This window comes from Rhinopithecus roxellana, chromosome 4 (assembly GCF_007565055.1).
Source record: "Rhinopithecus roxellana isolate Shanxi Qingling chromosome 4, ASM756505v1, whole genome shotgun sequence".
NCBI lineage: Eukaryota > Metazoa > Chordata > Mammalia > Primates > Cercopithecidae > Rhinopithecus > Rhinopithecus roxellana.
This window is the reverse complement of record NC_044552.1, coordinates 70,638,591-70,659,307: the sequence shown is the minus strand read 5'-3', so window position 1 is coordinate 70,659,307 and position 20,717 is coordinate 70,638,591. Positions and strand designations below refer to the sequence as shown.

Below are 20,717 nucleotides of genomic sequence, written 5' to 3'. Positions count from 1 at the left end.
GCCCCTGCTCTAGGGAACTGTGGAAGTTTGAACTTGAGAGAGATGATTAGGGTATCTGGCAGAAGAAATTTCTAAGCAGCAAAGCAGTCAAGATGTAGCCTGGCTGCTCCTAACAGCATGAAGTCATATGTGTTCACAAAGAGAAGGTCTGACAATGGAATTTATAAAGTTTGGAAAATGGGCAGTCTGGCCATGTGGTAGAAAAGAAAAACCCATTTTCTGGAGAGAAATTCAAGCTGCCAGCTGCAGAAATTTGTGTAAGTAAAGAGGAGCCGAATGTTACTTGCCAAGACAATGGGGAAAATGTCTGCAGGTCATTTCAGATATCTTCCCCGCAGCCTGTCCTATCACAGCCCTGGAGGCCTAGGAGGAAAAACTGAATTTAGTGGGCTGGGTCCAGGGTCCCTGCTGCTCTGTGCAGCCTTACGACATGGCACCCGGCAGCTCCAGCTCCAGCTGTAGCTAAAAGGGGCCAAAGTACAGCTCAGGCTGTTGCTTCAGAGGGTACAAGCCCCAAGCCTCGGTGGCTTCTATGTGATGTTGGGCCTATGGGTGCACAGAAGGCAATAGTTTAGGTCTGGAAACCTCTGCCTAGATTTCAGAGGATGTATGGAAATGCCTGGATGTCCAGGGAGAAGTCTGCTGCAGGAGTGGAGCCCTCATGGAGAACCTTTACTAAGGCAGTGTGAGGGGAAATGTGGGGTTGGAGCCCACACAGAGTCTCCCGTGGGGCACTGCCTGGTGAAGTTGTGAGAAGAGGGCCACCATCCTCTAGACCCCAGAATGGTAGGTCCACTGACAGCTTGCACCATGTACCTGAAAAAGCCACAGACACTCAACGCCAGTCCATGAAAACAGTCATGGGGCTGTACCCTACAGAGCCACAGGGGCAGACCTGCCCAAAGCCTTGGGAGCCCACCTGTTGCATCAGCATGCCCTGGATATGAGACATGGAGTCCAAGGAAATTATTTTGGAGCTTTAATATTTAATGGCTGTTCTGCTGGGTTTCAGTCTTGCATGGGGTCTGTAGCCCCTTTGTTTTGGCCAACTTTTCCCACTTGGATCAAAAACATTTACCCAATAAATGTACCCCCACTGTATCTTGGAGGTAACTAACTTGTTTTTGATTTTTTTTTTTTTTTTTTTGAGACAGAGTCTCACTCTGTCACCTAGGCTGGAGTGTAGTGGTGTGTTCTCGGCTCACTGCAAGCCCCGCCTCCCAGGTTCACACCATTCTCCTGCCTCAGCCTCCCCAGCAGCTGAGACTACAGGTGCCTGCCACCACACTTGGCTAATTTTTTTGTATTTTTAGTAGAGATGGGGTTCCACCATGTTAGCCAGGATGGTCTCAATCTCCTGACCTCATGATCTGCCCGTCTTGGCCTCCCAAAGCACTGGGATTATAGGCATGAGCCACTGCACCCAGCCAATTTTTTTTTTTTTTTTATACAGATGGAGTCTCGCTCTGTTGCCCAGGCTGGAGTGCAGTGGTGTGATCTTGGCTCACTGCCAACCCCCACTGCCTGGGTTCAAGCAATTCTTTTGCCTCAGCCTCCCTGGTAGCTAGGACTACAGGAACGTGTCACCACGTCTGGCTAATTTTTTTTTGTAGTTTTAGTAGACATGGGGTTTCACCATGTTGGCCAGGCTGTTCTCGAACTCGTGACCTCAGGTGATCTGCCCACCTTGGCCTCCCAAGTGCTGGGATTACAGGCGTGAGCCACTGCACCCAGACTGTTTTTCGTTTTACAGGCTCATAGGCAGAAGGGACTTACTTTGTTTCAGATGAGACTTTGGACTGTGGACCTTTGAGTTAATGCTGAAATGAGTTAAGACTGGGGAACTGTTGAGAAGGGATACTTGTATTTTGCAAAGTGAGAAGGCCGTGACATTTGGGAGGGGCCAGGGGAGGAACATGGTTTGGATTTGTGTCATCACTCAAATCTCATGTCAAATTGGAGGAGGGCCCTGGTAGGAGGTGATTGAATCAAGTGGATTTTCCCCTTGCTGTTCTTGTGATAGTGAGTGAGTTGTCATGAGATATGATGGTTTAAAAGTGTGTAGCACTTCCTGCTTCACTCTCTCTCTCTCTCCTGACACTATGTGAAGAAGGTCTTTGCTTCCCCTTTGCCTTCCATCATGATTGTAAATTTCCTGAGGCCTCCCAGCCAAGCTTCCTGTTAAGCCTGCAGAACTGTGAGTCAATTAAACCTCTTTTTTTAATAAATTACCCAGTCTCAGTAGTTCATTATAGCAGTGTAAAAACAGACTACTACATCCCCAATGTGGCAATACTGACAGATGAGGTCTTTAAGAGGTGAATGGGTTATAAGGGCTCTGTCCTCACTAATGGATTAATCCACTCATGGATTAAAGGATTATCATGGGAGTAGGACCAGTGGATTCACAAGTGAAGAAAGAGAGACCTGAGCCAGCAAGCTCAGCGCCCTCATCATGTGATGCCCTGCACCTCCTCGGACTCCACAGAACCCCCACCAGGGGGAAGGCCCTTACATGACGCCAAGCCATGCCCACGGACTTCCAGCCTGTAGAATTGTAAGAAATAAACTTCTTTTCTTTATAAATTACCCAGTTTCTAGAATTCTGTTATAAACAACATAAAATGGACTAGGACAGAAGGTCTGCCTTTTCACTTGGTATAATGAGCTGTTAGGGTCATGGAAGGCTGGTGCTACCAAAAGAACACCTACTACAGAGGAAGTTGACAAGAGAAACAAGTCAACACATGAGGAAAGCAGAGCTGAAGACACCACCTAAATCCCGGGACCAAAATGTGTCCAAAGTCAAACCAACCTAAGACATTTCTGTTAGAGGAAACAGTTAATTTCCTATTTTCTGTTACGTTAAAGTTAGATTTATGAACTTGCACCTAAAAGTGATATAATTAATGCTAACTGAAATTACTAAATTACCAAAATTGAAAGATCAAAATAAACTAAGAAAAATGTGGTTATCAAATGTAACAAAGGATTAATAAGAGAACATGCTAAATAAGTTTCCCTATAAAGCAAAGAAATACAAATATAATGGCCAGGTGCAGTGGCTCACGCCTGTAATCCCAGCACTTTGGGAGGCTGAGGCGGGTGGATCACAAGGTCAGGAGTTCGAGACCAGCCTGGCCAACATAGTAAAACCCTATCTCTACTAAAAATGCGAAAAATTAGCTAGCCGTGGTGGTGGGTGCCTGTAATCCTAGCTATTCAGGAGGCTGAGGCAGGAGAATTGCTTGAACCCGGAAGGCAGAGGTTTCAGCAAGCCGAGATTGCGCCATTGCACACCAGCCCAGGCAACAGTGTAAGACTCCATCTCAAAAAAAAAAAGAAAAGAAAAGAAAAGAAATACAAATTTAAACAATAGGTACAGTGGTAGTGCAGGATGGTGGTGGTGTACCCAGCAATCAGTCCCAACATGCTTCACCACCCAGCCGCCATAGTCCTCACAAAACCCCCTGCTTCTGCTCTGCTGATTTCCACCCCTTAGAGTCAGCACCAGCTGTGTGACCTGATGCTGGCCCCTGAGATGTGAGCAGAAATCTGCTGACACCAATCTATCCTGCTTTCTCCTGCCTTTAACACTATGAATGAACTATGGCAGTCATCTTATGATTATGAGAAAAAAAGCCAGGAGAATCAGAAATGCTGCCTTGAGCTTATGACAAATGGTGGCAGCCACCTGCCTCTGGGCTTCTTATTACGTGATTCAAACTCCTATTTGCATAAGCTATAGGTAGGCAAATATTCTGTTACTTCATGATATGGTTTGGCTGTGTCCCCACTCAAATCTCATCTTGAATTCCCATGTGTTGCGGAAGGGACCCAGTGGGAGGTAAGTGAATCATGGGGGCAGTTCTTTCCCATGCTGTTGTTGTGATAGTGAATAAGTCTCATGAGATCTGATGGTTTTAAGATTAGTTCCCCTGCATGAGCTCTCTCTCTTTGCTTGCTGCCATCCATGTAAGACATGACTTGGTCCTCCTTGCCTTCTGCTATGATTGTGAGGCTTCCCTAGCCATGTGGAATTGTAAGTTCATTAAACCTCTTTCTTTTGTAAATAAAAACAGCCACCACACTTACAGGGCTGCAGTGGTCCCTGGGCCACAGCTTCTCTTTTCTGAGGACTGGGGAGCAGCACTGTGGGCCCACATACTCACCCACTCTCTCAACTGCATAGTATGCAGTTTCCCCCTAATTTTTTATGGGGAAAATTAAAATTTAAATCTGTTTTTATGTTTTTCCATCTTGACTACTTTATCCTAATTTTTTCTCACCTGTTTATTTCTGTCAATCGCTTTGAGAGAAATAAACAGAAAATACACTAATTCTCTGACAATTTTCGAAGTTCTAGAAACAGCTAACCAATAGAAACTATTATTGTCCCATTTTACAAATATAGATAGAGAAAACAGAGAGGTTACGTAACTTAAGTTGTTCAGCTAGCAAGTGGTGAAGTCATATTTCTAACCCAGGCAGTCTGTTTTACACCTCTGTACTTAAACACTATGGTATGCTGCCTTTCTAGTTAAGGAAAATCTGATCTGAATTCTGTGACTATATTAAATTACAGTCAAGGAATTAAAGAGTCCTTATATATAACAGCTATAATTATAATACATTATTTTGTAAAAAAAAAAAAAAATTAGATATATAGTAAGGAGTAAAAAGAAAATTTATTACATTGTCTCTACTAGCACCTTACCCAAGTTTTATTCTTTGAAATAGGCCTTCAGTATATATCTATTAGTACTCTATAAACTTCATTTTGTCACCATGAAAGACTGGATGTCCTCCAAATTATTTTAAATTAATAGGGCTTTACTTGTTAAATTTTGAGTAATGACCCTTTTATTAAGGTTTCAGTACTGAAATCCCAAATTTATTATTCTTGAATTAGAATACCAACCTTACCTGAATAGAAATCAACCTTACCTGAAATTTGTAATAAAATATATAATTAATAGGAGTGCTGATCTGAGAGTTATGAACAGGTTTAAATAAAAAAAAAAAGTTTAGGGTGGATATCTCAGATAGCCAATTGCAATCTTTAAAATCAAGATATTATACAATGTGGCAAGGCATAGTGGCTCACACTTACAATCACAGCAGTTTTGGAGGCTGAGGTGGGAGGATCACTTGAGTCCAAGAGTTCAAGATCAGCTTGGGCAACAAAGTGAGATCCTGTCTCTACAAAAATTCAAAAATTGGGTGTGGTGGTGCACGCTTGTAGTCCCAGTTATTTAGGAGGCAGATGCAGGAGAAATGCTTGAGCTTAGGAGTTCAAGGCCACAGTGCACTATGATCACACCACTGTGCTCCAGCCTGGGTGACAAAGTGAGACTTTTTCTCAAAAAAAAAAAAAAAAAAAAAAAAAAGATAATTCCACATTTGTAGACTTTTCCTGACATAAGTTGAGCTGTATGTCATTATATCTGATGGCAAGACTATTTTGGAGAAGAGAGGGTAAAAGTTATAAGGAACTTTAAAAAAAAAAAAAAAAAACAGGAATCTTACATACCACACCCAGTAATAAATTATATATAAAAAACATATGTATATTTGTATATATTGTACATGTATATTTTATATATAATATACGTATATAATTATGTGTACATATGTACATACTGCATATAATATTGGTTGAATCCTCACAACCCCTTGACACAGATAGTATCACCATTTTACCGAAGAATCTGAGGTTCAAAGAGTTGCCTGCCAAAGGTGACACATTTATTCACATGAAAGTCAGGATGTGAAGCCAGAGTCTGCTGACTCCAGAGCTCTTTTTGCCACAAAATGCTGCTTATTTGGACCAAAATGCTCCTCTGTGGACTATCATCTATGGTACAACCTAACTAAAGGGCACCACGCTGGAAGTCCTGACTGCAGAGAAGTTATACATAATGGTAGCCAGGTGTAATAGAAAGTCAGCAAGAAGAGTCTTTGAATGTTTTACTTGTAATGAACTATCATCATAAGCTCCTGATATTTTGATATTTTTATCAAGATGGTAATTTTGGTGAGTATGGAGGGAGAAAGCCAATAGGTGACCATGCACTCTTTCTATTTTTCTTGGTAATTACTGAATAGTGTACTCAGTAATGGGAACCTACATTCACAGCATCCACACACTGAGGCAGGCGAGGGTAACTTCTTTCCAGACACAAGCACCAGTTCGTTTGCCTTAGTCAGCTTTTAACTTAATTAAAAGCCAGACTTTGGGATTGGGAGATATAATCTGGCATTTCTTTCGAACTTCTAAAGCTACCTCTGGGAAGTTTTCCAAGCAGATCATTTGATTTTGCAGTCACTTTGTGTTACACCCAATCCAAATATTTATGAGATAAGCCCTTCACACTATCCTCTGAACCAACAATCTCCTTGTTCCACAAGTCCCAGAATATCTTGCTCCTAGAGTCTTTCAGCTGTAATCAGCAAGGGCGAGTTCAGGTCTGAGGCCTCTGACTAACACGGAGTCACTCCTCATGCCTAGTCAGGGTTATAATGTCACCTCAAACCCAGTTTAGACAGTTGGCTAATCACTTGTCAAACAAATTCAAATACTTGGCCTCAAGAAAGGATGAACCACTGCCAACTAATAAAAAAATATAAAAATAAATGCTGGCCGGGCACGGTGGCTCACGCCTGTAATCCCAGCACTTTGGGAGGCCGAGGTGGGTGGATCACGAGGTCAGGAGATTGAGACCATCCTGGCTAACACGGTGAAACCCCGTCTCTACTAAAAATACAAAAATATTAGCTGGGCGTAGTGGCGGGCGCCTGTAGTCCTAGCTACTCGGGAGGCTGAGGCAGGAGAATGGCGTGAACCTGGGAGGCAGAGTTTGCAGTGAGCTGAGGTCACGCCACTGCACTCCAGCCTGGGCGACAGAGCGAGACTCTGTCTCAAGGGAAAAAAAAAAAAAAAAAGCTAAACAGGCATGTAGTTCTTACACAAAGTCAAATTTTCTAAATTAAATTACCTTATCATAACGTATACTACATTATGGTAATAAAAAGGACTACATTATGGTAATAAAAAGGAATAAAATAATTGGCTTTACAAGCTAGAGAAATTTGCATTTGGAATATTCGAGATGCTATATTGCAAAGAAACAAAATATTACTGTAATTAAGAAGGCTAAGGAAGAGCTCACAGAGCTTCACTAACGTTTCCCCCATCCCACCAACCTGACTGGGCAGTCACCGCTAGACTCACCTCCTCTAGCCACAGTCTTGGGATAATGTTAGATTCTTTGGGATAAAGTCTGACTATTTACTTCCTGTCAAATCCAACTACTTTACTCTCATTTTCTTCCAAGCCACATTCAGCTCCTGGAAGACAGTCATCCCTAGCCTAACAAGTGTGTCCATCTAATCAGCCCTGCTGAAGACCAAATACAAATTCCCTTTGGTGGTCTGCAGTCACCACACTACCTCCCATTATGCCCAGCTGGCAAGTGACCACAGACCATGTGCCCTGAGAAGCCGGCCCAGGTTTTTAGCCGGGCTCGGCCTTCACACTGAGAATGGCCTGACGCGCTTCTCCTGCATCCCTCAAGCTCTTTCAAGTCCAGTTTAATGCCAGCTCCCAATCACTGTGGACTCACCTGGTATGGGCTAGTTTTCTGTCCATTCTAGAATCCTAAGGGCACATTTCTATTCCCTTTATAAGGTTCATCTCCTTATAGTTATCCACAACCTTGAAAATAGGCAACTACCTCAACTCAAACAATGTAAATCCATACCTTGATAGTATTAGCTAAAAAACGGATAACACTAATTGCTGTGTGTGCCACTTTTACTTTTATCATTGCATTATAATTCTCACAACAGTACCATAGAAGTAGATATAATCATCCCATGTTACAGCAGAGAAATTGAATGTAAGATTTCATAAAATTTACCAACTATTACTCTCCTCATGCCTTGACACCTCTAGGAATGTGTACTGGGCAGGTGGGATCTTTTCTAAGTGAGAGCAGGGAGGCATAGAGTAGTGAGAAGCACCCCAGTCTGAAGTCAAAAGACTGAATTTCAAGTTCAGACCCTACATCTTAATGGCCATGGGACTATGAGGAGGGTACACAGCAGAATGGTCTAAGGCAAGAGGGGCTGCATTTTGGTCCCAGGTTCAACAAAATCTGTCAAACTGCTCCAGCAAATGCTTCTTATGACCCATCAGTGGCTACATTGGCTGCGACCTTGATCCTTGAACCTGAATTCTCATTCCATTTTTCACACAGCACTAATTCACCTCTCAGGATCTCCCTTTTGACTTTCCAAGATTAATGGCATTTATTATGTTATTTGACTCAGTTACGTGAAAAGGGCATTGCTCTAATTAATATGTCAACCCTTGCTGTAATGACAACTAAATTTCTCAGATAAATGCCACAGTTAACTACCTACAAGTCTCATGGCTTACAAAGAGACTACCAAAGATGAGACAGGAAATTATCATTTCTCCAGACTTACTAAGTGGCTCGCCCCTGTGTTATTTAAAGTACCTCATTTAAAGATACACGATTTGAAGTATCTCATTTCATCCTTACTACACACCTGTGAGGTCAACATTATCTATTAATCACCACCCTTTCAAAGGTGAGAACCTGACTCAGAGATTGAAGGTAATTTCACCAAAATGAACTAGCAAATTGGCAAGCCAAGGATTCAATCCCCAGTCCGCTGGACTCCAAAGTTTTCTCACCCTCGCTGCTGCCTGGAGGAGCATGGCAAATGGCAAAAAAGCAAAGAGGACACAGTTCATTATCCACTTGAAGGAAGGTATCTATAATGTTGGAAGGTTTGTTTTCCCGCTCAATTATGAAGCAATTAAAATGATGAGAAAAAGTCTTCCTAATGTCACAGGGTACTGAAACCCATTCCTTGCCCTCTTACTTTTCAAGGAGGTAAAAGATGATGTCAGCAGGCACAGGGACCCTGGATAAAGCCCAAAACAAAATAGACAGATACAGACCAATTTTTCCCAATCACAGAGCAGTTGGTCAGTTAGATGCAGTCCCAGAAATCTATTTCTTAAGGTTTTACTCATGACAGTTTAATACAAGTGATCACAATGATTCCTCTGGGAGACCATCATGCCAAACCTCAAGCCAGAGCAATGTACCTACCTCCTCCCCATACTCCTGGCTGCTTTTCCTAGAAACAGGTCAACATGAATGTTTATTATGTCAGATGTCAAAGATAATGAAAATAGCATGTTCCCTCCCTAAAAGAGCTCACTGTCTAGTAAGAGAGACATACCTGAAAAAAAAAAAAAAATTGCATTGCACACAATTAAATGTGGTGATCCCAAATCCAAGTAAACACAAATGATTAAGAGAAAATTCATTTACCTGAGGTTTCATTAACAGAAGCTATGTATTCATAATTTGAGCTTTCAGAAAAATAAATGAAACTATTGTCATTACTGAAGAATAAATACACCTGAATTGGTCTTCTTAGCTAGGTAGTCATTTACTTCTATAGTTCATAATGCAAAATCCACCCTACACAGCCATTCAGTCATTTCTCCTCCACACTCTAAAATACAATCCACAATTCTAATGACCATCAAGCCTACAAAGGAGAAGAAAATAAAAGCAGAGCCCTATGACTGGAATATTGGTCCATAATGAATTCTCCAGAATTCTGAAATCTAAACATCTCTGAAAACCAATTGTTTTTCACTAATGCATTTGAGGACAAAACTTGAGCTGACTCATTTGGCTATAAAATCTGTCCTGAACTGCCATAAGGCTCTATTAAGCCTTTAATCATCCCATTTAATGAGCTTTGTTGAAATATTACGTTTGATTAGAGGGTGATGCCCCAGCCCTGCTTGGAGTCTTTCATACTCTATGGTATGTGTAGCATACACCTTCTATAATCCAAAATACTCAGAATTCAAGAACAGATGCTCAGATGATATTATGGTACTGTATTTACTTTGTGGAGACACAGAAGTCAGAATCAAAGAAACACTACTTTGAGAGAAAAAACTCAGCGTTAAGTTAAAAACAAAACAAAACAAAACATAAAGCATCTATCTTCTTGCCTGCAGTCATTTCTCCCAGATCACCAAGAATCAGAGCTAAATGTACAAATAAATTACAACCCACCCACCTTTGGGAAGCCTTGCTAACTTACGTATGCCATCACAGGACTCCGAAGGGCTCCCCACTTGGCAGAGCCAACATGCCACCACTGTCCATGTCAGGACAAGAGTCTCAGGCAAAGATAGCTGTTTGAAACCTTTGTCTTCTTTTTTTTTTTTTTTTTGAGATGGAGTCTTGCTCTGTCGCCCAGGCTGGAGTGCAGTAGCGTGGTCTCAGCTCACTGCAACCTCTGCCTCCTGGGTTCCAGTAATTCTCCTGCCTCAGCCTTCCGAGTAGCTGGGACTACAGGCGTGTGCCACCATACCTGGCTAATTTTTGTATTTTCAGTAGAAGCAGGGTTTCACCATGTTGGCCAGGCTGGTCTCGAACTCCTGACCTCAGGTGATCTGCCCGCCTCAGCCTCCCAAAGTGCTGGGATACAGGCATGAGCCACCATGCCTGGCCTCCTTTGTCTTTTTATCTGAAGCCTAGTATATCGCATCTGGGCTCTTATGAAACAGAAAGTCATCTGTGTAAGTCCCCAAGTCTACACAATCACCCCAGCTTTCTATGCAAATAACTTTTACCACATTGCCCTGCCCTTCAGTATACACAAAACCTAGATCAAGTGCATTTCTTCTCCTAGACTTTTGTTTTACTTGAAAGTTGTTGTGAGAGAGAACCGATTGAGCTATTTAAGACATGGCTGCTAAGCACAGAAAGGCCATTTAAGGGCTGAGAAACACCGATTCAGCATAATACGTTATTGCCAAAGCAAAGGTAACCGTATAGTCTGGATGCTGGCAAGGGGCTGTCCAGAGTTCTTGCTGAACCTTTGTGGAGAGTCTCAAAGTCCACTCACACCTCAACTGATCACAGTTTTAATGTATAAAACATTAAAATAAAAACTGTGGACAAGACCCTAAAGTAAATGAAACCAGGAAGCTTGTCCACTTTTATCTTCAAACTCTTTGTAGGACCTAGGCAGCATCTTTAGTTCCTCCTTTCCCTTAAGACCTTAAATCAAGTCTACCACCAAGTCCTTTTCATTGTTCTTTTAAACAACTCTTGAAATTCTCACTCTCTATTCTTGCTGCTACCAGCCTATCTCAGCCCTAATCATCCACTAGAGCAACTGCTGGGTGATTTCATCCAGTCTGACGCCCCGGTTTTTAATCTTCAGCCTGTATCTCCTCCCTGAACTCCAGACTCCTTTGTCAAACTGCCCACTTACCATCTCCATTTCAATGTCAAACAGGGATCTCAAACTTCACAAGTTCAAAGCAGAGCTCTAGATTGCCTATCCCAAACACAGTAGGGTCCCTCAGGTCCCCCTCCCCTCACTTTCTTTCTTTGTCCTGACCGAGAAGCAGAGTGCCTGGACCACTCTGTCTCAGGCAGCTGCATATACTCCCCTATAGGCTTCAACCCAAGCCGGAGTCTTGAATACTCCCAAGCACTGATACAGCTGTTGAGGTTACTGCCTGAAACACTGAAACATCAACCACAAGAATAAACACATAGAAACTAGCTCCTATCCCGAGTCACATTCTTTAAACTGTCATGGAAACGTTACACTCTGCCCCATCGTTGTGGACATGCCCAGGTAGAACTTCTTTTTTCTATCAGTCCAGTCTCAAGAACTGGCACAGCACTCTGTCCATAAGTCCCCTAATAAATGCTCTGGACTGAGCACTCTAGTATTCAGTGCTTCTTTCTCTGGAATCCCCACTGGCCCTACCTCAAGAGAGTTGGGGCTGGGGCAGTCCCACTGCTTTTGGGGCAACTCCAGCCACAGGTTCAAATGAGGAGAACTTCCTCAGTAAATGGCAAGTCCATCACACAACCCATTAGACCAGGAAGTCTGTGTCTTCTCACACCTTAAATGTGATTCACTGGTAAGTCCTGTCAACTCTACCTTCCGAATACATTCCAAATCCAGCCAGTCTCATAGCATACCTATGCCGACAGCCTGGACTCCCTCCCAGACAGCTCCAGCAGCCTCCTAACTGGTCTCTCTGTTCATTCTGGCCCTAAGGACAGGCTGCTTTGCACACAAGACTTAGATTTCTGCCCTTCTATCTCTAAAGTGGCATCATTCTCATGAATCTACCCACTGGCCCTAGGAAGATGATTGCAAAATGCTCTCTCTTGAGCCCTGACTTCTCCAGGTCCATATTTTCAAAGAAATACAAGTTCACTTCTACGTGGACAACCTACTGTGACTTCAAACTCAACATTTCAAAATCAAATTTATCTTCCCCTCAAAACTGGCTCCCCTGGACAGGCGCAATAGCTTACGCCTGTAATCCCAGCACTTTGGGAGGCGGAGGCAGCCAGATCACCTGAGGTCAGGAGATCAAGACCAGCCTGGCCAACACGGTGAAACCCTGTCTCTACTAAAAAATACAAAAATTAGCCGGGCACAGTGGTGCATGCCTGTAATCCCAGTACTCGGGAGGCTGGAGAATTGCTTGAACCTGGAGAGGTGGGGCAGAGGTTGCGGTGAGCTGAGATCGCACCACTGCACTCCAGCCCAGGCAACAGAGCGAGATTCTGCCTCCAAAAAAGGAAAAAAAAAAAAAAAAAAAAAACTGGCTGCCCATCCTAACTGCTCAATTTTTATACATAATATCACCATGCTCCCAAGATAGAAACCCTAAAATTATTCCTTCCTTTAAGTTTTAATATGCTTGATATACATTATAATAAAATTTGGTATACAATTTTGCAGACTGCATAAATGGTCACAATTCATCTGCTTTCCACCTGCAGTGTGACTTTGCAACTCCTTCCCTCAAGAGGTCAGGGCTATTTCTTTATCCTTTGAATCTGGGCTTATCCTGTGCCTTTGGTCAACAGAATGCTGCAGAAGAGAGGATGTGCCAATTCCAAGTCTAGGCCTTCAGAGACCTTAATGGGCTTCTCTTCTCTCTCGGAACCCTGCCCAGCGGCCTGAAAGCAAGCCCAGGCTAGCCTACTGGACGAAGAGAGACATGTGGCCTAGCTGTCTCTGGCATTCCAGCTAAGAGCCTATCAGCCCTCAGAGCAGAACTGCTTTGCTGAATGCAGCTGACCAGACACATGACTGAGTCTAGCTAAGAGTAGAAGCACCACTTAGCTCAGCCCAGGCCAACTGCTGACCCACAGAATCTTGAGCTAAATAAACAGTTGTTTTAAGTACTATGTTTTGGAATGGTTTCTCATACTACAATATATAATCATTACAAAATTTAACTCAGTGCATTAAAGGAAAACATATAAAAATGTCCCAGTACTTGAGTCTCTGAGCACAATGGAAATAAAAGGAAAAAAAAAGTCCTAGTACATGGTAGACCCTCAATAAATGTCTTGTTCCAAATGTGGTTACGCAGAAGTCAGCCTCCCCGCTAGACTTGGTTCTTCAAAGGCAGGAGCCCTATCATGCTCATCTCCATATTCTCAACACTCAGCAAAGTGTCTAGCACAAATTAGAGCCTCAACGTATGTGTTAAATAATTGTCAAGTGAAGATGTCTGCATTTCTAGGGCAAATTACATTTACATTACAATTAATACACTGCATTACACAAAACAGATTATCTTTAAACTTAGGCAAGCTACTCAACTTTTCTACATATCTGTTTCCTCATCTATAAAAGCAATGGGGATAAGAGTATCTTCCTCATGTAATACTCCTAAGGTTTAAATGTAAGAGTTCATGTCACATCTGTAGCATAATACCAGGCACATACAAAACCATACCTATGTGGTGGGTGTTATCACTCACCTGTTTTTCTCTTTCCAAGTAGACTGTAAGTTACTTAGCCACAGAGATGTTACTGTGTGTATAAGACAGTGCTGGCCATGTGGCAGACGTGCTGGGTGCTTCATAAGCACATGGACTGCTCTCTCTACAGAAATCTCAATGGCTTCCCACTGCCCATTAAAATTTGGACTACTTTTACATAGCAATAATTTAAAAATCTTACCACCTCACCTATCCCATATTATGTAATATCACATACCAGATCAATTAGAAAGACATCCAGGTATAAGCAACAGAAATTCAAGTAACAGGGTCTCAGACAAGTAAAAGCAGTTTTACTTTTCCAGCAAACAGCCTCGAGGTAGGCAGGTGCTGTCATTCTCTCCAGTGGCTGTCACAAGTGTCAGAGACAGCTGCCCCGAGTCCCTCAGCTGCTCCCTGTGGTCAAGGGATGGCTGCCGCAGTTCCTGGCCTGACAGCCACATTCAACAGGGTAAGCATGAGACAGAGACTGCCACATCTGCTCCTGTTATGTGGAAAAGTTTTCCCAGGGCTCCAGCCAACTTCTCCTATGTCTCATTGATGTCCCACAAGAAAGGCTGAAAAAGCATGCAGGCAGCCCTTCCGGCCTCTGAGGCTGTGGCAGATGGCATTTCCCAAAGACGCCCACACTAAAAGACGCTCTCACTCCACATGCTCTTCTTCAACTGTGACACTGAAACCCCCCTCTTGAGAGGTGGGATCTCAGTTCTTTCCTCTTGAATCTGGTGGGCTTCTGGCTACAATGGAGGAGATGCTGTGTGACTTTCAGGGTGAGGTAGAAGTGGTGCTCCTTCCACCCATATTTCTCTCCCCCCGGACATACGTCTTTGGAGCCGGGGGTGAAGAAGAGGCCACGTGGATGGGCCACACAGAGAGAGGCAGAGGTGCTCAGAAGGAGGCTTTGTCCAGTGTAGGCACCAGACATGGGACGAAGAGCCTTCCAGATGCCCAGCACCACCCACCCACCATTTGACTGTGGCCTCAAGACAGATGCTAAGCCAGAAGTGCCCAGTAGGACTGCTCCTGAGTCTCTGATCCAGAACCCATGAGAGAGAAATGGTGACTTCTGTTTTAAGTAACTGAGTCTGGAGTGACATGCTATCCAATAGATAACTGCAACATGAGTGCAGGCAGGTGAGAGAGGAGGGGCAGGGAAAAGGGGGCTGGGTCAACAGGTAACAGCCACTAACGCTCTGCCCGTCCAGCTGCTGTCCTTACTTCCCCCATCATCCACACTGTTTCCAGCCTTCCTGCCCCTGCTCTTCCTTGATCTGAAATTCCAGCCCTAGCTAGCAAAGCAGAGCTATCCCCAGGTCATGAGTCTGTTTCCTCACTTCCATTAAGCCACAATGATCTCCCTTGTTTCTGCGTATGACAAATATTTTTAAGTTTAATTACTTTCAGTCGCACTATTCTTTGCCCCCACTATTCTGGCTTCTTAAATCTAGCCTGGGTTCTTGTTCATGGAGATCCCAACATATTTCTGTATTATATATATTTGTTTACTCCAAACACCATACAAGGTCAGGAGTAGCTGTTCAATAAGCACTTGCGGATGAAACTAAGCACCATGCATTTTACCCTATTACAAACTCCTTCTCAAGATAAAGCTCTAGCCTTCTCCTTACCACTCAGCGATGGTATGAGTCTTTTCCTCCTTCGAAACTCAGATCAAACCTAACTTTCCCTGTACACTTTTCCCTTATTAACTTCTCGCATTTCCAGAGGAAATGCCTCTTACTTCTCTTACTTCTGTTCTTCTGCACCTTGCACACCCTTCTCATCCTCCTCACCTGTCTGGTTACACTGGAACCGTGTGTCCTATCTCCTCACCAAACCACTCCATTACTGAGGGAAAGATCACCTCTCATTCATCGTTTTATTCACAGTGGCAAATGTTGATACGCAGGAGAAATTCAAAAAGTGGTTGATGAATGTACGAAAAAGGAACACGCTGAATTGCCAACAAAAAAGAACATACTAAGTTAAAAATTCCAACTTCATTACTTAACTTCTTTTTTTTTCTGGGATGGAGTCTCACTCTCTCTGCACAGGCTGGAGTGCCATGGTGTGATCGCGGTTCACTGCAACCTCTGCCTCTTGCATTCAAGAAATTCTCCTGCCTCAGCCTCCTGAGTAGCTGAGACTACAGGCACCCACCACCACGCCTGGCTAATTTTTGTATTTTTAGTAGAGGTGGGGTTTCTCCATGTTGGCCAGGCTGATCTCAAACTCCTGACCTCAAGTGGTCCGCCTGCCTCGGCCTCCCAAAGTGCTGGGATTACAGGTGTGAGCCACCATGTCCAGCCTTAACTTCTTTAACATCTGGCTTAGGTAAGCATAGTAAGGCCACAATGTTAAAGACCTTGATAACTATGAAAATAAATGTTTAAATGTCCTTAATAAGCTACTTTGGAAAAATGTTACATTTCAAACTTGTTTTAAAACAAAAATATAATGAGTCCCAGGAGGCACCATTCATGAGTAAATTCATGGCTGAAAAGCTGAAACCAGAACTCTTCTCTAACGGCAGCTGGTGCAGTATGGTATTTCCTATGTTCATTGTTACTGCTACTGGAAAAGGATACGGCTCTTATAAACAACTTTGTCCACTTCTAAGACTTTAAGAAGTAAAACAGTTTTTGAAATTACATGGGAAAAAAGGAATAAGTTGTGCTGCCTAAGTCGGTAGCAGGCTAGAAGTAAAACCCCTACACTCTTCCATTCCTGTGACAACTCTCCTCCCTGATCCGGCAGAGCGCCCACGAGAGAACACAAAAGAAGACTAAAGAAGCAGCTTCTCAGAGTTTCATAACTCTTCCCCAATTTCTTTCCATTTTGGAAAATCAATAAAGCCCAGCAAATACTACCCATATTTGCAATATATCCACACTACCAATTTCTGGAAAATGTCTGCTATTTACTTCTTTTTTTTTTTTCTTTAAAGACAAAGTCTCACTCTGTCATTCAGGCTGGAATGCGGTGGCACAATCATAGTGCACTGCAGGCTTGAACTCCTGGCCTCAATCGGTCCTCCTGTCTCAGTCTCTCAAGTAGCTGGGGCTATAGGGGCACCACTGTGCCTGGATGCTATTTACTTCAATGAATATCTGCATCTGAGCAGGACTTTGCATCATTATGTTATTAATAGTATCCTAATGGCACTATTAAAGTAAGTCAAGATACAGTCTGTGTAATCAAGATTCCCAACTAGCAGGACATGTCAACATAGAGATTCATAGCTTCCTAGTTTGAAGCTAAGAAAATTAAGCCTTTCTCACACTCATCTCAAGATGACGGCACATCCTATTCTCATTAGTAAGGTCTCCCGTTTACCTGCCCACATGAAACCTACCAAGTCTTCAAGGACCCAGTTTGTCCTAAATCCACATCTTCAACCACTAGAACACAACAAGGGCTCAATAAACATTTGCTGAATATATTAACATGGAAAGAATGCTACAAACACACTATATGACAAGGTAGTTGGTAAATGAGTATTATAAGTAAGTTCTGGGGGAAAATCTTTGTGGACTCAGGAGAATAAAGGCAGCTCCTTGGAGGAGTTTGCCTTTCAGATACCTAAGGTCATCATAACCTGTTTAATCCAAATGTCTTTTCCTTGCAAAGTATTAATTTCATTAAGACAGTATTACCACGTGGAGATAAACTCCATAATTTGTAAGTGGAACTGAACAAATTGCTTTTCCATTCTGGTCCAAGTGCAAAGCCATCCACAATGACGACGATGACTGATTCGACTGCCACATTCTAACTGTTCATTCAGCCTCCCTGGCAGCAGTCACCTTGGCTGCCTCAACCTGTGGCTTGTCAAAAGAATGCTCCAGAAGTAGACAGGACAGGAGGTTGTGAACAGTGCCAGCTCCTCCACTTTCCAAGTGCAGTGGGAGCAAGTCACTTAACCCCTGCCTCTGCTTCCTGATGAAGTCCCTGCCTTGGAGGGTTGACTCAACAGGTTAATGCAGGTAAAGTGCATAGAACGTAGCCATGTAAGAGCTACATGGGCATAAGCTTTTATTGTTGTTGTTGAAATTCCTATTAGCATCATTAGTAGACTACATTTTCACTGAAATTGAAGAACCTTCTAAGAACCTGACTTAGCCTTTATTTACAGTTCAACTCCTATCCCACTCTACTCATGACCTACTTTAATCTTCAGGTTTTCTGTCTGAGCAGTGTTAAGCTGGTGGGACCTTGTTCGATATCAGTAGTACATGCTGATACACAATGCTAAAAGTTTCCGTTACTGTTGCATAAAAATAATCTAAACATCAACTTGATTTCCTAGTTCTTTATATGCCTAACGTTTTCTGACTAGTTTGCTATAGTGTGTGCTATTTTTTCAGAATATGAAAGTAATGAAGCAACAAAAATAAAACCACATATTGTAGATTACACTTTCTGATAATAAAAAGATGATACTTTAGAAATATGGTGGAGCTGGGATGAGATCATATGAAAGTCCTGAGGGGAAGAGTCAAGATGATTGCCGACGGGGGCCATGAGCTCCAGTGCATTCAAAACATTATTACTTTAAAGATCAGGTTAGCCAGAGTATATAAAATGCTTGCCATTTCAGAGTTCACTTCTATTATTAAGAACAATGATTCTCAACCATTACTGAAACACTCCGGGGCCTTTCCAATTATCTCACACTACTCAAATTCTTAAAATAGAAATTGATTTTTAATTCAATTTAATCTTTAAAAAACATGCCACACTGCACTTTTAGGAAAGCATTGACATGTCAGAAAATCAACAATGATATTTCTGCTATTACATAACTCAATGAGTCTTGTGGTTCAATGTTAACTGCTTTACTTAAAAAAGAAAAAAATCCATTTCCATCTCTCTAGTTGCTTGTTTTTCTGATTTTCTGCCTTGGAGGATCTGGAGAAGAAGGAAGGGTAGTTAAAATCATCATGCAGTCATAGACTGTCCTCTTCAGAGAGCCTGATCAGTCCTTGCCTGTTTTGCTATTGTTGAATTCCTATTTTTTTAAGTCACCCAAATAGCTTTTCCTTTTTTAAAAAATAGCAGACATAATGGAATTGTATTCTTTTTTTAAAAACTAGAAAATGGCTTGGCATGGTGGCTCACGCCTGTAATCCCAGCACTTTGAGAGGCCGAGGCGGGCAGATCACTTGAGCCCAGGAGTTTGAGACCAGCCTGGGCAACACAGAGAAACCCCATCTCTATAGAAAATACAAAAATTAGCCAGGCATGCTGGCATGTGCCTGTAGTGCCAGCTACTCAGTTGGCTGGGGTGGGAGGATCACCTGAACCCTGGAGGTTGAGGCTGCAGTGAGCTGAAATCATGCCACTGCACTCCAGCCTGGCTGACAGAGCGAGACCTTGTCTCAAACATACAAGCAAAACAAAACAAACAAAAACCTAGAAAACAATAGGGGATTCAAATCTATTTTCAAATGAATACTTTCAAATAGCCTCTACTCTGAACCTATGTAGATCTAGTGCTTCTGGGCTGTAAAATGCCAAAAAAAAACTTATTTTATCTTAAAGTAGTTGGCCTTACTTGTACCATGTCAAGGAACAAAAGTCATTGTTATAATCTCTCTTGTCAGCCTCCACTTTACTTCAGAATAAGTTATTAGTATAATGTGAGGTGGACTTCTGACTAAATTTTCTAAAAACGACCACTGAGTGCTTTCTATATGACAGGCAGTGCACTTTTTAAATACATGTCATTTAATCATCGAATAATACTAATATTTAACTGGTATCACCCTGTATCAGTTGGGATTTTGATTTCTAACACATATGACAGAAACTAGAGCCAAAAAGTGAACTCACTGGCTCCTGAAGTAGGGAGGCTAATCATCTCCAGGAGCAGAATGAGCTTCAGCTGTGGCTCAAGCCAGCCCAGCCAGTGTCACCAGGGCCCCATCTCACTCCATGCTCCCAGCTCTCCTCTGTGTGGGCTTTGTCTCCAGTTCCTACTGTTAGAATTGTGGAAGAATGCTACTCAAACCTCCCACTCTCCTCTCATTTAAGTCCAGTGGGAAAGAATGAGAATTTTTTTTTCCTCATGTGCTATCCAAAGTGTCTCTGTATCTCACTGTTCTCACAAGGTCATGATCCCATTCCACGATCCCATTTAGCTGTTTCCAGGAAAACATAAAGCTTAGGTGAGGTAATCAGCCATCCACAGGTGAACTGGACCTCTGGCAGGAGCCTGTAAGGGAACTGGCAGGAGGGGTCAGTGGATACAGGATGCAGGAGTGCAGTGGCATGATTTCAGCTCACTTGCAGGATGTCAAAAACAGTGGATATCTACCACATTTGCCCTGTTTTCTAGAAGAGAAAACGGAGAAACAGAGACTTCAAATAAACTGCCTAATGTCAGAGCTACTTTCTGACTCCACCCGCATTCTGTCAACTCTGCACAATTTACCCCAACAATCCAGTGAGGGTACCCCTGCTTAAACTCGGATATCTGGGTTTTCTGTCTTAATATACCACTTTGAATCAATTCTCTGATGAAGTTTCAAGATTATCTTCCATATGCAGTTCATAAAAACGTTCCCTAATAATACCTCTCAAGTAAAAGAAACAAGAAATACAAACAGACTGTCATGTTTGAAGAAGTCCACTCTGAAGACTTATGTAATTTGGGTATTTTTATTAATTATTATTTTTGCTTTTTGAGACAGAGGCTTGCTCTGTCATTCAGGCTGGAGTGCAGTGGCACAATCTTTTTTTTTTTTCTTTTTTTTTTTTTTGAGACAGAGTTTTGCTCTTGTTGTCCAGGCTGGAGTGCAACAGCACGAT

General features: G+C 42.6%; 1 protein-coding gene across 4 annotated transcripts in view; it reads right to left on the bottom strand.

Annotated features, from left to right (window-relative positions):
• TULP4 (TUB like protein 4) overlaps positions 1-20,717 on the bottom strand; it is a 287,789-nt gene that overhangs the window by 129,851 nt on the left and 137,221 nt on the right. Inside the window, exon 1 of one of the 4 annotated variants that reach the window (XM_030928939.1) lies at positions 10,168-10,264. The exons of the other annotated variants lie outside the window; for them this stretch is intronic. Within the exon in view, the coding sequence (XP_030784799.1) occupies positions 10,168-10,176 (9 nt within the window). The 5' untranslated portion in view covers positions 10,177-10,264. Of the gene's footprint in view, positions 1-10,167; positions 10,265-20,717 lie in introns of those variants that run through there. 4 annotated transcript variants of the gene reach the window in all.